The sequence below is a fragment of the Macrotis lagotis genome, chromosome 1 (assembly GCF_037893015.1).
Source record: "Macrotis lagotis isolate mMagLag1 chromosome 1, bilby.v1.9.chrom.fasta, whole genome shotgun sequence".
NCBI classification, from domain to species: domain Eukaryota; kingdom Metazoa; phylum Chordata; class Mammalia; order Peramelemorphia; family Peramelidae; genus Macrotis; species Macrotis lagotis.
This window is the reverse complement of record NC_133658.1, coordinates 100,956,418-100,974,101: the sequence shown is the minus strand read 5'-3', so window position 1 is coordinate 100,974,101 and position 17,684 is coordinate 100,956,418. Positions and strand designations below refer to the sequence as shown.

The window sequence follows — 17,684 nt, the reverse complement described above, 5'->3', positions numbered from 1 at the left end:
AAGCCACTTAACCCCATTTGCCTTACCAAAAAAAAACCTAAAAAAAAGAAAAGAAAAGAAGAGAATCTTATTCATAAGAGCTTACATTTCTTCCTGAAATTGATATCTCCTGAAAAATTTTATTCCATGAGAATCCTACCCATCTTTGCTCTGAAACTTTTTTTAATTCATTCTCTCTGAAATCTCCAGGGCTTATCAGATCAAGCCTGTATTTCTTCTCTTCAATCACAAATTCTAAAATAGAATGCCTTTCTACTCAAGGTTCTCATCATTTCTAGAAAAGATGGTTTCAGAAAAAAAACCTGTGAAAAACTTGAATAAGCTGATACAGAATGAAGTGAAGAGGACCAAGATAAATATTTATACAGTAACATTATAAACAGACACAAACACACACACACACACACACACACACACACACACACAAATTTAAAGACTTAAGAACTCCTATTAAAGTAATGACTAATCCTGATTCCAGACAATGGATGATGAAGCATACTACCCATCTTCTAAGAGAGAGAGAGATGACAGAACTAGGGTGCAGAATGAAACATAATTTTTGGAGATGGACAATGTGAAAATTAGTTTTGCTTGACTGTGTACATTTGTGATAAGGATTTGGTTTTCTTTTTTATTCCGGATGAAACGAATGAGAGAGGGAAACAAAATGGATTTTTGTTCATAGGAAAAAATAAATTAAATTTTAAAAAGAAGGAAAATTAAAAGTAAAGATTTGCAACTATGATTTCTCCTTTTAGTAAAGACATCCAGAATAGCAGTTCCTCTTTACTTCTTTACCTCTCAGAGAAAAAAATTATCATAAAGGAAAACCAGAAAGTTATTAGCTTCTCCACTTTAGGCAAAGAAGATGTTTTAACAAATGTAGCAAAATTACAAAATTACAAATTACAAAAAGTAACTGAAATCTCTCATCATACTGCTCTCCTATCCCTCTATAGTAAGTATATGATCTATTTTTCAAATTAGTAAACTTTTTCTTCTGCCTATCCAGGTAGTACATAGTATATATACCCTGATAACAATAACACTTCTCTTTCTGCCTTCACTGGACTTTACTCAAATGCTCTATTCTAATGCTTCCCACTCAGGTTCCTAGATTTCTTCATACAAGTTTAGTTTCTTAATCTACATCACTACTACTTCCCCTCTGATCTATTCTACCCATTTACTTGTCATGTTTTGAGTTTTTTGCATAAAATATTACCTTGAGGAGTCATATTACAATCATTATTTCTCTTAAACAAATCTTAGTCATTCTTATGAAATCGAATTTGTCTCTTACATTAGTAGCTGTAGATCACATTCCCAATTTCCCATATTTGGGGCAGTTCTTATGGTACTTTTAGTATATTATTCATACAGTATATTTATTATCCAGGGCAGTTCTTATAGTACTTTTAGTAGGGCTACACTTATATTCAAGAAGGCTTGTGTGACCCCAAGCAAATCATTTAACCTCCATCTGTCTCAGTTTCTATATATGTAAGATGGAGATAACAATGGCATCCACCCAGGGCTATTGTGAAGATCAAAAGAGACAATATTTATAAAGTACTTTGAAAAGATGAATTTATATTTGATCCCATAAGTTGAGAATAATTGAGCCCCTAGGCAAACTGATATCAATGTGGTCAGGAAGACTCTGAATTCAAATCCTGACTTAGACACTGGGTGGGGTGACCATAAGCAAGTCACTTAACCCTGTTTGCCTCAATTTCATCAGCTGTAAAATGAGTTAGAGAAGGTTTTCTTTGCCAAGAAAATCCCAAATGAGGTTACAAAGAATTGAACATAACTAAACAACAAGGCAAACTATAGCCTTGGAGATAAATCCAAGCCATTGCTTGCTTTTCTTAGCTCTAAATAAATCTTTTCATTAGAATTGTTTTTATGTGACTAAGCTAAGAAAGGTTTGTCATTTTGGAATAAAATAAAATTTTATTTTAATTACCAATATGAGTGATAGGGAACCACCAGTATTCATTGAGTGGGGGAGAGTGATCACCTATACTTCAGGAAAATCATTTTGGCTACTATGTGAAGGGTAGATTGCAGTGGAGACAGACTTGAGACAAGGCAATAAATTAAGAGGCTATTGCTCTCAATAGTAATAGAGAGAAATCTGGAAGAGGGGAGGGAAGAAGAAGAAGAATGAATTTTATTTTGGACATGTTGAGTCTGAGATGCTATAGGACATTCAACTTGAAATATCCAATGGATAGTTAGAAATGTCAGATCAACGCTCAGAAGGGAGAGATGGGAATTTATAGAGCTATGAGTTATCTCCATAGAGATGATCATTGAACTCATAAGGGCTGATAATCACCATGTGAGAGAATGTAGGGAGAAAAGGGAGATGGGCCTACAACAGTCTTGAACCCAAAGTTTGTTGGGGGTGGGGGGAGGGGCAATATGAATTTAGATCCAGACTGAGGAAAAAGTGGTCTGGCAGATAGGAGGAGAACCTAGAGAGAGTAGTATAATGAAAACACCAAATAAATGGAGTTCAGGAGAAGGGGATGACTATTGCAGCCAAATGCTACAGAGAAGTTAAGAACAATGAGATACTAAGAAAGACCATTAGATTCAGTAATTAAAAAGTCACGGTAACTCTGGAGAGAGCAGTTTCAAATACTCTAAGGATTAAAATTTTAATCTTATTTTTACAATTCCTTTGAATATGAAAACCTTCTAGGCAAGCTCTTGAAGTCCTTCCTGAGAAAGGGGGACCAGAGACTCTCTAAGAAGATTACCCACCTTGCTTAATCTCAAAGGAAAAAAGAATAAGGAACTACAGATGCTATCAGGTGAAAGATCATCTGGTTATAGGAAGGAAAGAAAGAGGAAGTAGAGAAGGAGAAAGAGGAGAGGAAGGGAAAGGAGAAGGGGAAAGAGGAGGAAAAATACATAGCACCAGCCTATTGATCACTTAGAAACCAATAAATAGTAAAGAGGATTGGACATTTCCTAGAGCAGGGGTTCTTAACATTTTATGTGTATTTCATAGACCCCTTTGTCAATCTGGTAAATCCTATCCACTCCTCACAGTAAAATTTTTTTTAAAAATTTCAGAACACCTAAAGACCTATGTACCTCAGATTGAGTTTCCACCCTAAGATATGCATTTAGGACAAGCATAAATTGTCCCAAGACTTGACAAACACAACTACTAATCACTGCTGGTGATTAACTTGGGCATAAAAAAGTAGTGCCAGAAGGAAACTATTCAACATCCGTGAGGATTATGAAATCTTGGGCAAGAAACTGACATCCATAGTAGCGCAAGCATTCTTCTCACTCCTGCTTCTGATGAAAGGCAAGGACTTCAGTAAAGAAAAACAAATTTGGTCATTAAACTGCTGGTTGGGAAGTTCATAGGCTCAGAGGATCACAGGGGTGACAGAGACTACAGAGATATTTTAGTTCAATGACTTAATTTTACATAAGATAAAATTAAGATCTTGAGAAATAAAATGACTTATTTAAAGTCATCCACTATAAGGGGCAGCAATGGAATTTGAATACACATCCTCTGACTCTAAATTAGGATGATAACAAAGAGCTTGATTTTGATATCTGGAATATCATTCAAAATTAAGGAATGTTAAGCTCTTGGACAAGGACGGAGTCCACCAAATAATGACTGGTAAAAATGTATTTGCTTAGATTCATAGAAATCTAATCAAGAACACCCTACACTGAAAAGAAAGGGGTTGGGGAACAAAATTTATTTAAATATATCCACCAAGAGAGATACTAAAAAAAAGTAAGAGCTATGTTTTAGGAAAAAGAATTGCAAAAATTTATATCAAACAAAATCTGAGATAAGCATTGGCAATAAAACCCATGATGTTATATAATGTCTATTTACCTGTTTACATATAATAAGAGATAGCAATTTTTGTGATTCAGTCATTTCAGTGATGTCTGACTTCATGATTCCATTAGGATTTTCTTGGAAAAGATACTGAAGTGGTTTGCCATTTCCTTCTCCATTTCATTTTATAGATGAGGGAACTGAGACAAACAGGGTTAAGTAATTTGTCCTGGGTTACACAGATAGTAAATAAGTGAGGTCAATTTTGAACTCAAGTTTTCCTGACTCCAAGTCCAAAGCTCTGTCTACTAAGTAGGTATCAGTTTGCCTAACTTATGGGATAAAATATAAACTCATTCTTTTGTCATTTAAACTCTTCACATCAGGTCCTCTCCTTGCCCATATTTTCACATATTACTCTCCTCCACACAATCTACCCAAACTGACCTACTTGGTAATTCTCATCCCCAATGTTCCATCTCCTGTCTCCAGGATTTTACCCTGTGTGTCCCCCATGCATGGAATTCTCTCCTTTGTCACCTCCACCTCTTAAAATCCCTGGTTTTCTTCAAGATTCAGTTCAAGTACCATCTTGATCTTTCCTAATCCAACTAGTTGGTTAGAGGCTTCTCATCTCAGATAATATTTTAACTGCTCTATTCATATTTTGTATAAACCTATCAAATATTCTTTGTTCCCCTTATCAGATCATCTCCTTGAGGACTGGCACTTTCATTTTTTTTTTTTTTTTTTTGCTTTTTCTTTGCATTCTCAGTGCTTAGCACAATGTCTGGTACATACTGAATGCTTTATAACACTAACTGATTAACACTAATACCTCAACTCCTCTACTATAGGTTACTAAAGACTGGCAAATGAATACAATTCACCTTGATAGCAGTTGGTATCTGCTTAATGGGCCTCATCTATTTAAAAAACATGGAGATTTCACATCATTTGAAGAATTGAAAGTCATTTTCTGACTAAGTTCTAGATATGAGCAGATTTGAAAAAAGAGTACAAAAATTCTTGAGACATTTTTAAATATAGAACAAAATCTTATACAATAAATATGAAAATCTTATTCCTGTGAATCAAAATAAAAGAAGATTTTCTCCCAGCTTTATCACCATATTCATTAAACAAAAAATGCTTTGTACATACCTGATCCCTTTTCTGTTTCTTCTCTTTTTTCCCCTTGTTTTAGGAGTACTTTTTAGAATTCAGGGGTTGTAAAAATACCAATAAACTAATTGCCTGTGAAAGATGGATGAATCTGTTTAGCTTCCTTAAATCGATAATATAGATGACTTTTTAAAACAATTACAGTATAGTGAATAAAAATACTTCACTGCCACTGGGTGTTGGGGTGGGGATGGGTGAACACTTGTTGATATTTTAAGATCATCTTGTTTAGGTTCAGGTTATATTGGATGGATTTTAAGTTCCCTTAAAAGCTGAAGCTTGGTAATTATCTGCTTCTGGAATAGAATCCCAAATCACAACTGGAATTTAGAAGGTTGTAATTGGGACTTAACCATATCTCTCTGCTGCTAATATTGATTTCATAACTGTGAAATCCAATAGCCTTGTCTCAACTCCTCATCCTTTTTGACTTCCCTGCAATATTCAATACTGTTGACTATCTCCTCCTCCTGGACACTGTCCTGTCTGGCTTCCCATGACATTGCTCTCTCTCAGTTCTCTTCCTACCAGTTTGAATGCTCCTTCTCGGTCTCCTTTTCTGGATTAGCATCCATACCACAGTCCCCAAATGTGGGAGAAGACTAAAAGTCTGTCTTGGAGCTTCTCTTCTCTCTAGAGACTCTCTATTGTTGATCTCATCTGCTCCCCTGAGTGAAACAATCATCTGTTATGCAAATGACCACTAGATTTTTTTATTCTATGCCCTAGTCTCTCTGCTGGGCTGGTAAATGGTGCAGTGGATAGAGTGAGGGACCTGAAGTGAGGAAGACTCATCTTTCTGAGTTCCAAGTCAGCCTTTGACAGTCACTAAGCAGGTGATCCCGGGGAAGTCACTTAACCCAGTTTACATCAGTTTTCTCATCTGTAAAGCAAGCTGAAGAAGAATATATCAAATAATTCTAATAAGTTTGCCAAGAAAACTCCAAATGAGGTCCCAAAGAGTTGAAAAATGACTGAACAACAATAAAAGTCTCATTTCTCGGTCCTTTATCATCAATTGCAAAATAAACATTTCAAATTGGCTATCCCAGAAACATCTTAAATTCAGCATATGCAAATCAGAACTTATCTTCCCCCAAAAAAACTCACTCTTCTCCTGAATTTCCCTATTTCTATCAAGGGTACCACCATCCTTCCAATCACCCAAGTTTGCAATCTCAGCATTACACTGTACTCCCCGCCTTTCCCATAATCCATGTATCCACTCAGTTGCCAAATTTTCTCATTTCCATATGTTCAAGATTTCTCATATCAATCCTCTTTCTTTATTCACATGACTTCCACCCAACATCAGTCTGTTTTCCCCCTTTTTTGTCTGAACTATTGCCATAGTCTCTTAATTGGTCTCCCTGACTTAAATATCTCTCATCTCTAATCCATTGTCCACACAGCTGTCAAAGTGATTTTCCTAAAGTATAGACCATGTCCCTCTTCTATTCAGTAAGCTCCAGCTGTTCACCATTATGACTAGGATTAAATTAAAATTTGTATCAAGTATTTAAAATCCTTCAAAATTTAGTCCCAACTTACCTTTCCAGCATTATACATCATGCCCCAATATAAGGACAAGTCAAACAGCCTTCTTGTTCTTCTTCATGTATTAAATTTCAAATCCATCCCGCACAGACTACTCTTTTTATTTCCAGTGTCCTCCTTCCTCATCACAGCTTCTTTCAAATCTCTAGTTTGATTCAAAGTTCAGCTAAATAAATACCTTCCATATGGAGGCTTTACCTATCCCCCAAGTCCTAGGGCCTTTCTCCCCAAAATTATATTACCTTCATTTTGTGTCTACTTATATTTTAACATGTTGTGTACCCTACTTAAATGAATATTTCTTGATGTCAGGGATGTTTTATTTTTGTATTTGCATTACCAACACCTTGCACCACGGAGGTTATGACTCTTAAAAATGCATATTGATTGACTGATTGATCTTGAGAGCCACCTCAAATCTGTAGGCATCTGTTTCCTCATCTGTAATAATAATAATGATAGCAAAAGTTTATATGGCGCATGTCAGGCACTTACAAACATTACAAAAATATCATCTCATCCTCAAAACAACCTTGAGAGGTAAGTGGTTTGACTGTCCCCATTTTACAGATGGAGAAACTGAGGCAAAGAGATGACATGAGCTGCCCAACACCACCCAGCTAGTAAGCTTCTGAGTCTAAATTTGAATTCAGTTCTTCCTGACTACAGGTCAAGCAACTGTGCCAATAGCTGCTCCCATAAAATAAGAGAATTGCTAGATGATCCCTTGGTACCTTCCAGCACCCAAGATCTACATTTCTATTCTGTTTTTCCCATTTACTCATAGCACTTTTATTTGTCCTTATATAATGATCATTTGGGCTTGAGAATTCTCAACCCTTAGGATGACTTCTACTGATCTATGAGAACATTAAGACATAGATAATTTGTCACCTAATAATGTCTTAGCTAATAAAAAAATTACCTAGAAGCACAAATTTATAGATGTGTAAAAGTAAACTTCCTTGCAGTTCAATACTGAGCCCTACAACAAGGTGAGAAGGTGGTGGGTTCAGCACCTAAGGGTTGGATTCATTATGATTCCTTCTAGAATAATGGCAAGATATAGCATTCATTTAATAAACTCCTCCTGGTTGGCCTTGGGAGAGAAATTCTGGAAGTCAGCTCTTTTAAATGCTAGAAATCTGAACTTTAAATACCTTTTCAGATCTGATACTTTAATAGAACTAAACGTACTGTTGATGAGTGTCAGCTGACTAGATACTATCTTGTCATATTATCAAGTCAATCCTTTATAGAAGTAAACTTTTTGCCTTGTCTCTCATATGCAGTGACCTGTATGAGGGTTTAGATCAAAGATATATATACTAGATATGCTAAAATGCACAGCAAGGGAACAACATTTAGCATGAAAAATGAGGTCAAATCAGTCACATTTCAATAATTTTAAAAATGTGACTCTGTGGAAGAAGTATAATACTGTGAGAAAAGCACTGGATTTGGAGGCAGAGTTCTAATGTAGGAACTGACACCTACCAATTAGTGATACCTAGTGACCTGGGGTCAGATAACTTCACCTTTCTGGCCATTAGGTGGTACAATGGATAAGATCTGAGTTCAGATTTGATCTCAGATAATTCACTTTTACATTTTCTTTTACCAACTCTAGGGTTTGCCACTTAACCTCTGCCTGACCCAGTTTCCTCAACTGTAAAGAAGCAACTCTCTAACTATCTACCAGTTTTATTGTGAGAATCAAATATATTTGTAAAGTATTTAGCATAAAGTGTGGGGCACAATAGGTGTTTAATCTTGTTTCCTTTTCTGAGTTTCAGTTTCCTTATGTGAATAACAAGGAGACTGGATGGTCTATAAGGTCCTTTCTAGGTTCTGAATCTATAATCCTATTTCCGAGGTTCCTTCCAGCTAGCTATAAATTCTAGGAATTGTATTTTCTTGACATTTTTGTGGAATGTCCTCAAGCAGTAGGGTGCAAGCACAAGAGAGGAAATATTTGTTAATATAAACAAAAGAACTGGAGAGCTGAGTGTTAAATTTAAGGCTTTAATATGGCTTGCATGATATGAGCAAGTTTCTTTACCTCTGTGGGCTTCAGTTTCCTCCCCTATAAAAAAAAAAGAAGCTATTGGACTCATTGAGGAGACTACTAAGATCCCTTCTAGTTCCAAACCCACAGTTATAACTTGCATTATTTAATGGGCACCTTCCTAAAAAGGTTAGTATAAGACAGATTTTGAAAGTTGAGTCATATTTTTCAAGTGAAAAGCTTGCTATTTAAAGAAAACCTGTAATAAATCTTTGTTTTACAAAAGATTACTTTCTAAATACAGTTGAACACTCTAATTTATTGGGCTGATCTGTAAGTATTTTTCATAGCACAGATTTTCTTGCAGAGGGGCATGGATGCCTTATCTGCTTGGAAGATGTATAGTTGTAAGTCTAGTATGAAACAGTATTTTTTTTTAAAAGTCAGTGAATAGATTCCTTCTCAAAGAATCTGTGTGTCTCTATGTCATTGGGAGGGGGGGTGGCCATGGGGCAGGGCAGAAAGCAATTTAAGACAGAAGAAAGAAAAACAGAGATTCTTTTGGAAATTTCTACTTTTTCCAATTCTTATTCACATGTGCAGGTTGGATGACTGGATTCCCAGAAGGTAGAAAACTATTTTTCTCCTCGGGGGTTTTTTTCAGTGTTAGTTACACTGAGGGACTGGGTTTCTATTACTGGATTGTCATACACAAATACCTTCCTTCATTGTATTTCTGATTAATTATTAAATCAGTATCTTGAAAACTTTTAGGAAAGAATATTTCCTGAGATAATATCCTAAGAAAAATGGCATAAAAAGGCAATCCCCCAAAAGTCCAACAAATATATACTTAGTTCATTAGGAAAGCAGGCATAAATTTGAAGTACAAAGGTGGTGGGGCACATGTGGTACAAAAGCACTGTTGGTGGAGTTGTGAACTGATGCAATCATTCTGGAAAGTAATTGAGAACTATGTCCAAAGGGCTATAAAACTGAGTATACTCTTTGACCCAGCAATACCACTACTAGGTCTCTATCCCAAATAGATTTTTTAAAAAAAGGAAAAGGACCAATATATACAAAATAATTATATCAATTTTGTGCTGACAAAGAATTGGAAATTGAAGGGATGCCTGTCAATTGGAGAATTGCTGAACAAATTGTGGCATATGATTGTGATGTGATATAATTGTGCCAAAAGAAATGTTCAGGATGCTTTCAGAAAAACCTGGAAAGACCTACATTACTAAAGTAAGCAAGCAGAACCAGGAGAACTGTGTACACACAGTAGCAGCAATAGTGTATGGTAATCAACTGTGAATAATCTAGCTAATCCCAGCAATACAAAGATCCAAAACAATTCCAAAGGATTAATGATGAAAATGTTCTCTACCTCAAGAGAAAAAATTCTTAGAATCTGAATGCAGAGTGATGAATACTTTTTAAAATTTTATTTTTCTTATTTTGGGGGAGGTCTGTTTTTTATAACATGATTTATAAGAAAATGTGTTTTACATGACTGCACATGGATAGCCTATATCGAATTACTTGCTTTCTCAATAAGGAGAAAGGGGAGGGGAAAGAGGAAGGGAACCTGGAATTCAAAATTTTAAATTTTAAAAATTATGTTACAAATTGTTTTTAACATGCAATTGGAAAGATTAATTTTTAAAAAAATAATGCATGTGGTAAAGAGATAACTCAAAGTCCTGGAACTGGTTTCTGGAAATCCTCTATCATTGTGAATTCTTCATGAAGTTCCCCCCTTAGATGAATAGAGCATTCTGCTGGGCTCTAAGGACTGATAACCTTGTAGGGTCTTAAAGTTGTCTTTCCTTGATGCACTCATTTGTCTTCATCTCGATTGGATGTTTCTTGGCACCCAGTGTAGATGCTTCCATCAACTGCTGTCCTCCAAGAACACTGCTCAGCAGAATTACCTGGGGATAGACAAGAAAGGACATGGAGAGATCCTTTCTTCCTCTCCCCCCCAAATAATTGCTTCTTAGAGGCTTGGTTAAAGTTAGTCCATCATTAGATCAGAATGTTGGTTGCTAAAATAGCCTGCTGGGTTATAGAAGAGCCCAGTGGAGGCATTTCCTGTATGACATTGGCCATCTTCAACCAATGATCAAAACACTTCTTCAAAGCTGATTAAGGCCTTGTTTGCATCAGTTTACAGTTCCTTGGTTCATTCAAGAAGTTCTGACCTTTATTTACATTGAGATAAACAAGTGAAACTACCATGATTACTTATATACATACACACACACACACACACACACACACACACATAAAGAAAGGAAAAGAGGAAGACAGAGAAGAATAGGAAAATGAGAACATTAGAGCTGGAAGAATTAGAAAAATGTTAGAAATTTTTTAGTTCAACCAAGTCCTTTACAGATGAGGAAACAAACCTAGAGAAAAATGACTTGCTGAAGGTCACACAGCTAGTTTGAGGCCGAACTGAAGCTCAATCCCACATCCACTAACTCCTTCAACAGTATTCTCATACTCTTTCCTAAATCACATCCAATTAAGCAATAGAAATAGGCTAAGTAATGGAAATTTTGAAGCAATTGGAGGAAATTGAACTAAGTGATACAATAAATGATTTTTAAATCTCTGAGTGATAAAAATGACCTTATTTCATCTGAATTAGTCAGACTTCTCTAAAGATTGTACTTTTTAATTCTGTAATTTCCAACCTTGGAATCTTATTCATAAACATTTGTCAAATTTGGTGGGGTCTTTTTGAGGTGCCTCTCATGCCCCAAGATATATAACCTAAGAAAGGATCAGGTTCCTCTTCCTTTGGCCTTCCTTTTGTAAAGTAGGTGTTTGAGGGTAGTTAGATAGCCCTAGAGTCAGGAGGACCTGAGATTAAATCTGGCCTCAAACATTCACTTGTGTGACCTTGGGCAAGTCACTTAACCCTGAGTGCCTCCAAACCCACCTACTTCCAAAAAAAGAAAAATAGGTGCTTAAAACTTTAAAGGGGGAAACACAAATCTGTAACCCCCATTTATAGTCTTAAAAGCTTTCATACTCATCTTAATTCAGTCATCATACTTTTTGGGCATCAGACCCAGTTCTTTCCTCTGGGTACTAGGTGGCATAGAATTGTGAATATCTCCATGTCTGGCCCCCAAACAACTCCCCTCCAAATTGTTTCTCTTTGTTTTTATTTTTATAGAACCTCTTTGGCCCCTTAGGCAGTTTCCCTCCTTCTCTCCCTTTGTCTTATTTTCCTTATGTCTTCTCTGATTTTAGTCAGAGAAAGGCAAAAGATATTTCCTGTCTTCAAGGAGCTCTTTCTGTAATGAATCTTAAACAGAAGAACTTTGCCCACCCCCACCCCCACTCATTTAATTCACAGAAATTTCAAAAATACAATATACGCACAGGATTCATTTTTTAAAAATTTAGTTTGCACACAGCCTCCTAAGAAACGCACGTACAGAGTCAAGTGAATGCAGGTAAATATCATTCATTGTAGCCCTGCTTAAGGATTGTAATATTCACCTTTCCACCCCTATGGCCCCTGACTCCTGTTGGGTCATAGTCACCTGCCCTTTTGGTTTTGCTGTTAGCTCAGTTTCTCTTCCTCCTAGTCTCTTCATCTTTACCCTCCATCCCTCTGCTGCTGTTTCTGCCCCTTAGCATCAGTATTACCTGAAGCCAGTTTCATGTTGGCTGACATCAGGAAAGCTCTACAGCCCAGTTCCTAGTGGTCTAGCATTTCTCCCACTTTTCCTGACCTTTGTCCTGCCTTCCAACCCTCTTGGCTTCCATCTACCAACACCCTCCAGCAGCCCCCCTGTTCAAACCCGAACTGCTCAACCCTCCTGGGAATCACACCCTACACCACTGCCATCCTTCCCTAGACTGCCTCTGGAGAGGCTGGGACTGCTTTGCTCCCGTTTGCATGAATAAACACCTCTGAAGAGTTTGGCTGAAGCTTTTATGTAAACTCTCCAAAATATGTTCTGTTCTGCATTATCCCTTAGTAATAAAGATTCTGGGATCAGAACTTGGCTGTCAATTTTATTGATGGTGCAGGGGGTACAGCAGAATATAGCTTTCTCTTCTGGAAATTTATTGGCTTGGCAGTGCAGAGAGCAATAAAACCATGTTTTTAATCAGGAAGCCAAGCGGACATGATTCAGAAGAAATATAGGAAGCAAACATGCCATAACAAGGAGACTTTTTTCTTCCCCGTCGTCACTGTTCTTACTATAATCCACGTTAAATATTTCCAAGTGTTGAAAGACATATTTAATGGGGCCATTTTCAGGAAAGGAATTAGAGTACAAAGCCTTGCTCGCCTCTTGTTGGTGGGTCCTATTCCCTCAAAGGCTATTCAGAAGAACTAACACACCTGTGTCATGCTTTGTGTTTAGACAGAAGCATCTGATGAGCCGGCCCTTAAGTGCAGGTAATGGGATGTAGTTGGGAGATTCAGATTTCTAGCCATAGTTCTTCCTTGAGCCAGATACTATAGATGTATAACCTTGAAAAACTTACTTAGCCTCTATGAACTAGGAGAGAATTTATGAAGTGCTTATCATGTGCTCCACATTAAGCTAAGCACGTAGATCCAAAAAAAATGATACTCCCTTCTCTCACGGAGCTCACATTCTAATTTGGGCCTAGGGGAACAAAAACATTGAAGAGATTTCAAGTGTGAGAAGCAGAAAAATCTTGATATTCCTTGCTCTCAAATCTAATGGGACAGATCACATTGGAGAGGTCATGTTTTTGTTTACTTCATGGCAGGTCAGATAGTACGTGAGCAAGGAAAGTAAAAGAGAAAATTACAAGGTTACCAGAATCTTGGGACAGTGGGTGCAACGGTTAGAATGGGACTCCCAGGGATCTTCGGGTCAGCAGCCAGTCAATAGCAGGCATCCCGCAGTTTAGGATTTGATCATTGAAGCAGTTGTACTAAATGCTATCTAAGGACACTTTTGGCTTTAAATTCTATGATTCCACTGAGATGGTCCTCTTACTGCTAATTTTTTTTTTGTATGATAAGACTAATTTGGAGGATGGGAAAGTTTGTTCTTTATTAAAGTCATTCTATTACCATTCCTGTGAGATAGATGCTTCAGGTAGACTTATGCTTGTTTGCAAATGAAACAATAACATCAGAGAGGTTAATTTACTTACCCAGGGACACAAAACCAGTTAGTATCAGATACAGGTTACAGACCTAGTCACTGTCTTCTGCAAGGCCAGCATCCTTGTCCCTACAGCATACTGCCTCTCATTTTGTCTTCCAAGGCATATCTGTGGAAGATGAGCCCCCATTGGTAATCTTGGTGGGAATTTTTAGTTTCCTTTGAGTAGTTTCAAAATACTAAGGTCGTCAATAATGACAATACAAATGTATATAGCTCTTGAGTGTCACCTCCATGAAGGTGTTCCAGGGTCAAAATGACCTAAGGTCACTTTAGGTGATAATATGGGTTCCTAGAGGTATATAAAAAGTCTCAAATATAGGAGAAATTTTGTCCAAAATCCCTGGTTCCTCTATACTCTTGCCTGCCTTTCTCCAACCTTCCCTCTAAGAAATCAAAAATCACCATCCCCTCCCAATCACCCTTCCCTCCCTGAAGTAACCTAATGTCAGGTTCTTCAAAAGAGATTGAGCTAGACTCATGGTCCCTATAGAGAGCAGTATCTAAACAGCAGTCTAGAGTCTCAACTGCTACTCTAAAGGGGAAGATCAGCTTTGTAATGGCAAATCAGACCAATGAAGTCTGATGGGGGTAATGGTAAATGGAAGGAAGTAACACAAAGCCACACATTTACATAAAAATCTAAAAGCACCCAATCTTGAAATTCCTGCTTTTTTTTCCTTTTCCAGATCACTTACCTATCTCCCCGTCAAAGTCATCCCTTCACAAGCATTCAGAGGACTTAGTGATGTCTTAATAATGTAAGTTGGCTCCCTTATGTGAAATGATATATTGCAAAAATTATTTCTTTTGTTTTCTTTTAAAGCAATAAGAGATCATAGATGAAAGGGGATAATTTTTTTTTGGGGGGAGGGAATGTGTTTAAGGAAAGTAAGCCTTATTATTTCTGTCTATATCCATCTTGCTAGCATCTAGGGACCTTTGAAAGAAAGGTATGATTTTCAGGAGTCATTAAAATCCAGATAATTAACCTCGCTTCAGAGAACTGAATGCATTTTGATAAGTGATGATAAACTTCCCAAGCGGAAAAAGAGATAGATTCCAATCATAAAAATTCTTCTCTTGCAATAGAACAGCTATTCCCCCATGACACATTTTTAGATAACACCCACATCAGAGAAAATGTGTCTGGTATTTTATTGTGCATCTGAGGATAATCTTTGTATCTAAAATATAATAAGTTTATGACAAAAACACAATATTTATAGCCATATTGATGAAAGAAATTTATCAAAAGTGTAATACAGCCTGATAATGCCATGTTATCTGGTATCCTCTCAGATCTGACCTTTCTTCCTCTGTCCCCTGTGCCTCATCTTTCTAGGCTCAAGCCTTCATCCACATATAAAGGCCTTCTAGGACCAAAGTGTCCTCCCAAGCAATGGCACAGCCAATGGTTTAGAATTTTGAAAAGAGTCAAACTCCATATTTTGTCCTTGTATGGGATCGGGAAGAAATATTGCAAGAAACAGAAAGTTGTAAACTGACTAGGCTAATTCAAAAGAAAAGGATTCTTCAATTGCTGGTCTAGGCAGGCACCTTGTTGATATTCATAATAATAATAAACTACATTATAATGTGGTTCAAGTGACTGCTGTAGATGGAGTCTTCTTGAGAAGTAAACTTTTCTACCTCCCCTCTTAATGATAGTTTTAGCAGCAGCAGCATTCATCTAATGTCAGGTCTTCATGACATCAATTCAGGACAACGATCAATCAGAGCAATCTAGAATTCATCTCCATAAGGTAGTATATGTGATTAATATAGAGGAAGTAAAGAAGGCATATCCATAGAAAATGAAAATCCCACATTGGCAGCCTCAGTAGAAATGTCTATCTTCCTTTGAAAAGTAGTTTTAAAACATGGAGGTCATTAATAATGACCATACAAATGTATAACACAAGCAAAGTTATTGCCATATGTTAGATGAAGAAACTGAGTTTAGAGTTTAAGTGACTTGGATTCAAACTCAGGGATCCCAAATCTAAGAGCTGTCTTTCTACTATTCCAGTAATACTTAATTATTTTTTAATATCTCCACAAAGAAATGCCAACTATTAGAAAGCGTACAAATTGGAAGGAGTAAGCATAGATTGAAGTTTTGTATTAAGGCAGGCAATGACCCCCACACCCACACCCAAAGCTGCCAATGACACTTTAATCACTCTTTTTTAGTCATTTAATCAACAAACATTTATTGTCTACCTACTGTAAGCCAGGCACTGAACTAGGCGCTGGAAATACAAAAACAAAATTCTTAATCAGAAGAGCAGCCATTAGTTCCATAAATGAACCAACAGTCTGAGAACGGTTCAGTGCAGACTCTCTTGTTCACAGTGGACCTTAGCTGATTCTGGTCAGAGCACAAGCCTTTACCAGAGCCATTAGCTTTAGGAATACAAAGATATACAAAAGTATAATTACATCAGTTTGCTATTTTCTCTCTGGCTGCAGAAATGATCCTGCCTTTGGTCTTTATTCATAAGAAATGCCTAAACACAGGTTTTGAAGCACTTTGCCAGTTTCATCAATCTCTGTATCTGAGGAACAACCATCTTATTCCTACATTGTCATCTAAATGCATATCAGGGCTTCATTTTAAAAGACTCAGTCCTAAGTTGTGTCCTGATTAATTTGGACAAAATTTTAATACTCACTCATTTATAGCAGAGCCAAAAACACAATCACCTATAAAGCCGGGCTGTTGACAGCTGCAATGGGAGCTGAAAAATGTGCATTTTAACTATACCTGTACTGCAGGCTCTCATTCAGCCAAGCTCCTAAAGGGAGACATTAGCACTTTTATGATGCCACGAATTTTCTGTTTTCAAAAAAAAAAAACCACACTACATTTTTGCTTCTTTTACCCCAATTGTTACATGTCACGCACAGCTCATTCTCATGTAGACATGATTATCTATTTCATGTTGTATTCTTTTGTTTCTTCCCCCCAGTGAAATCTCTCAGAGTGACTCGCTGGAAAGGATAGAAGCTAATGCCTTTGACAGCCTCCTCAATTTGTCTGAAATGTAAGCATCGGCTAACAGATAGTTTATTGCTGTACACTAGTAGCCTCACTAGAGCCCACTCCATATTTGTATTCAGGCACAGGCTGCAAGGATCCAGGAGAAAGGGGAAAAAAAGAAACTAGCACAATTACTAGATTTGGGCAAGCACTAATTTCTCTCACCACAGTGGCCTAGAGGTTGCTATGGTGACAACTGCTTCTCCCTAGGTGCTGTAGAAACTCTGAAACATCACAACACAAAGTTGGAAATTAAAATTGGCATGTCAGAGTCCAGCCTGCAGCTTTCATCTCTTTGTGAAGGGGTCATAGAATAGAGAACAGATTTAGATCTGGAAAGAATCTTAGAGACCATCAAAAACAAAACCTCATTTTATATATGAAGAAACAGAGGCATATAGAGATGTAAAATGACTTGCCCAGCAGCCCAAAGATAATGTCTGAAGCAGGATTTGAACCCACAGTTTCCTAACTTCAAGTCTAGTGCCATATCTAGTATGCCATGCTGCCTCTCCTTCTAGGTCTGGAATGCTACAGACAATGTGGAATTTTAACTAAGGGTCACTTTCTGGTTTTCTTCCTGTCTTATGGGTAATATTGAATGAAATCTTTGTATTCCAAAATCATAGATTCATATTGAAACTTGGAGCATAGGGGGTGGCTAGGTGGTGCAGTGGATAGAGCACTGGCCCTGGAATCAGGAGTACCTAGGTTCAAATCCAGCCTCAGACATTTAATAATTCCCAACTGTGTGGCCTTGGGCAAGCTACTTAACCCCATTTGCCTTGTAAAAACCTAAAGAGAACAAAAGAAATGTAGCATAAAAAATGACCCTAGAGATAATCTCATTGATATCTCATGCTT

The 17,684-nt window shown here is 37.1% G+C and overlaps 1 protein-coding gene and 1 long non-coding RNA gene across 6 annotated transcripts in view; one reads left to right on the top strand and one right to left on the bottom strand.

Moving 5' to 3' along the window:
- The window catches only part of LHCGR (luteinizing hormone/choriogonadotropin receptor), a 75,536-nt gene that overhangs the window by 13,107 nt on the left and 44,745 nt on the right, over positions 1-17,684 (top strand). For 4 of the 5 annotated variants that reach the window (XM_074205619.1, XM_074205627.1, XM_074205634.1 and 1 more), the window contains exons 2-3: positions 14,464-14,535; positions 16,750-16,824. In XM_074205619.1, the coding sequence (XP_074061720.1) occupies positions 14,464-14,535; positions 16,750-16,824 (147 nt within the window). The remainder of the gene's footprint in view (positions 1-14,463; positions 14,536-16,749; positions 16,825-17,684) is intronic. The other variant, XM_074205609.1, reaches the window with a different exon arrangement.
- The window catches only part of LOC141501563 (uncharacterized), a 34,397-nt gene continuing 26,746 nt past the window's right edge, over positions 10,034-17,684 (bottom strand). Inside the window, exon 3 of the long non-coding RNA XR_012472269.1 lies at positions 10,034-10,531. This is a non-coding gene — a long non-coding RNA (uncharacterized LOC141501563). The remainder of the gene's footprint in view (positions 10,532-17,684) is intronic.